This window comes from Microtus ochrogaster, unplaced genomic scaffold (genome assembly GCF_000317375.1).
Source record: "Microtus ochrogaster isolate Prairie Vole_2 unplaced genomic scaffold, MicOch1.0 UNK3, whole genome shotgun sequence".
In the NCBI taxonomy this organism is placed as follows: Eukaryota; Metazoa; Chordata; class Mammalia; order Rodentia; family Cricetidae; genus Microtus; species Microtus ochrogaster.
In genome coordinates, this window is record NW_004949101.1 from 17097523 (window position 1) to 17100263 (window position 2741).

The 2741-nt window shown below is 50.0% G+C and overlaps 1 protein-coding gene across 3 annotated transcripts in view; it reads right to left on the reverse strand.

Annotated features, from left to right (window-relative positions):
• Nucleotides 1–928, reverse strand: part of Itpa (inosine triphosphatase) — a 14410-nt gene extending 13482 nt beyond the window's left edge. For 2 of the 3 annotated variants that reach the window (XR_003378539.1, XM_005365598.1), the window contains exon 1: nucleotides 819–928. Coding sequence is in view for 2 of the 3 variants with exons in the window: in XM_005365598.1 (XP_005365655.1) it covers nucleotides 819–884 (66 nt within the window). In the remaining variant the exon portion in view is untranslated. The remainder of the gene's footprint in view (nucleotides 1–818) is intronic. The other variant, XM_026788518.1, reaches the window with a different exon arrangement.
• Between the last annotated feature and the right edge of the window lie 1813 nt (nucleotides 929–2741).

Genomic DNA, 2741 nt, shown 5'->3' on the forward strand with positions numbered 1-2741 from the left:
AAGAAGTAGGGCAGTGACAGCAATCCTGTAAGTCCTGGATTAGATCCACGGCACCTATCTTTGGGTCTTCATTCTAAAAGCTGTAGCATGTAAAGCTTTGGCAGACTTGTGTTTTTTTCCGCTAACCTGGCTGCTGTTATACTGTGGGCAGCCAGGAATCCTATGAAGTATGGCACACTTCAGATATGGGAAGTGCCTAAGGGTAGTGAACCGTAGCGGGGCGTGGACTACGCAGTCTGGATCAACCCTACACACTTCTGTTTGCCGTTACTTTTGAGGCGCAGAGGTGTCCGAACTTAGGGGGTGATCTTTGCCACAGATGCCACTACTTCAGCTCCCACAGTCCGGTGACTTTACCAGTTCATACCAACATGGCTGTGGTGGGCCATGCATGTAGACCTAGAACTTGGGAAACTGGAGGTCAAGAGAACAAGGTCTACACACGACCCCAAATAATAAGAAAAGAAAACTAAAATCGGGCTGGAGAGATGGCTCAGAGTTTAAAGGCACTGGCTGCTCTTCCAGAAGTCTTGAGTTCAATTCCTAGCAACCACGTGGTGGCTCACAACTATCTATGATGAGATCTGGTGCCTTCTGAGGGTATGGAGGCACACATGCAGACAGAACACTGTACACATAATAAATACTTAAATCCTCTCGCACCTCAGGGCGCCGCACTCCACGGAGATCTCTCTCCACGCCCAGCCCTTCCACACAGGGACTATCCAAGCTCCCCGAGGGTCCAACTCCCGGGGTTCCTCGCACCTTCTCCCATGCTTCCCACCCGACTTCTAGAGGGTCCCCAAACCCTACGACACCTCCTCCAGCTTCTTTGCGTTTCCCGTCACAAACACGATCTTCTTGCCCACCAAAGACGAGGCCATTGCAGGGGCTGGTTACGGCCGAGTATTCCCGGAAGCTCTTTGAGGGGAACCGTAAGACACTTCCGTCTGGAGGCGGAAGTAGATAGCCCCAATTTCCGGCCCTACCCGAACCCTTAAGCATGCTCCAGGCTGCGGCTATCTGCAACAGCGAGGTGGCAGCCGGGGCAGACGAGTTTCCCCGCAGCGAGTGTTGCGCGGGGCGCTGGGGACGCGCTGCGGGCGGGAGAGGCCATTCAGCGCCGGGGTCCTCTGCCACGCACCCCTGTGGGCTTGGACAAGGAGGGAGCCGAGAAGCCGCGCCTGTGTCCTGGGCGGTGTGCGTCCCTCGGAACCCCAACTTGGGCATGGGAAACTATCTCCTGGACAAGGGCTCCCAGCCTGGGTTTCTGTCCTAACCTTGCCTCAGCCCCACACCTCGCCGGCTAGATCCATCTACTTCACTGCGAACTTTTAAACAGCGTAACCACATTTGCCCATCTCTTAGGCCGGGGGGGGGCGCTAATGTTTCTCTTTTTCTTTTCTCTTGCCCCGCTTATCAGACCCCATCCTTTCCCCGGGGACATTACATTCAGCCCTGTCTCTGCATTGGGAACACAGCAAAGATTAGAATGCCCCTGTTAGCCCTCCCATGTGTGTGCGTGAGCCCGCTGAAGCCACAAGAGGGCGTCACGTCCCCTGGAACTGGAGTTACAAGTGGTTTTTGAGCTGCCTGATGTGGACGCTGGGAACCAAAGCTAGGTTCTCTGCAAGTTGTAAACTCAGGCTGGCGAGATGGCTCAGTGGGTGAGAACACTGACTGCTCTTCCAGAGTTCTGTTCCCAGCATTCAAATGACGGCTTACAAATGTGTGTAACCCCAGTTCCAGGGGGTCCATTGCCCTCCTTTGGCCTCTGAAGACACCAGGTACACATATTGTGCACATCTATGCGCAGGCAAACACTCATACTCATAAAATTAAAACAAATCTTTTAAAAAAAGAAGTTCAGGGTGCTAGCTAGACAGAGGGTGCACACTTGTAACCCCAGCACTCAGTCTTAAACAGGAAGATCATGAGTTCAAAGCTAGCCTGGACTATATATTGTGTCAAGGCTGTAGCTCAATGGTACAACATTTGTATAGCATGGCCCTGGGTTTGGACCCTAGATGCACACACACAAACAATGGAATCCTAATCCGGCCTGATTGTTTAGCTTAGTATTATTGATCTCTTATAGTCTTGGGTATTTGTGTGTTGCTATAAATGCGACTTGGGGGCTTATGGAACTTCGGAAACCCTGTACCTCTGAACCACATGCCCAGTACACTATTGATTTTTTTAAACTCTAGAACTGTCCACACAGGATAGCCACTGCCTCTAAGCTGGAGGCTAGCCTCGTCTACAAGTGAGTTCCTGGCTAGGCAGGGTTATAGGAGAACCTGTTTCAAAGAAACAAAACAAAACAACCTATCCACAAACAAAAAAACAGAGAAGGGCCTGGGTCTCAGGGTACATACCTGTCATCCCAGCTAATCCAAGCACTAGGGAGATTGAAGTAAAAGGATTAGGAGTTCAAAGTCATCCTCTGCTACATGGTAAGTCTGAGGCCAACCTAGGCTACCAGAACAAAACAACTCAAGTAGGGGCCTGTGCTGAGATAAAACTCCATGCATAGCCATAGCCTGCATGAGAACACGGGTCTAAATCTCCAAATACAAAGAATGTAGGTGCTAGAGATTCATTTACTGTAACAGCACGTGCTGACACCTGGAAGGCCCTAGGTTTATCAACATTGAAAAATAAATTTCTAAATATTCAAAATTTACAGAAAATAATGCAATAAATGCCTAAGTTATTAGTAAAATATTAATACATGTTGC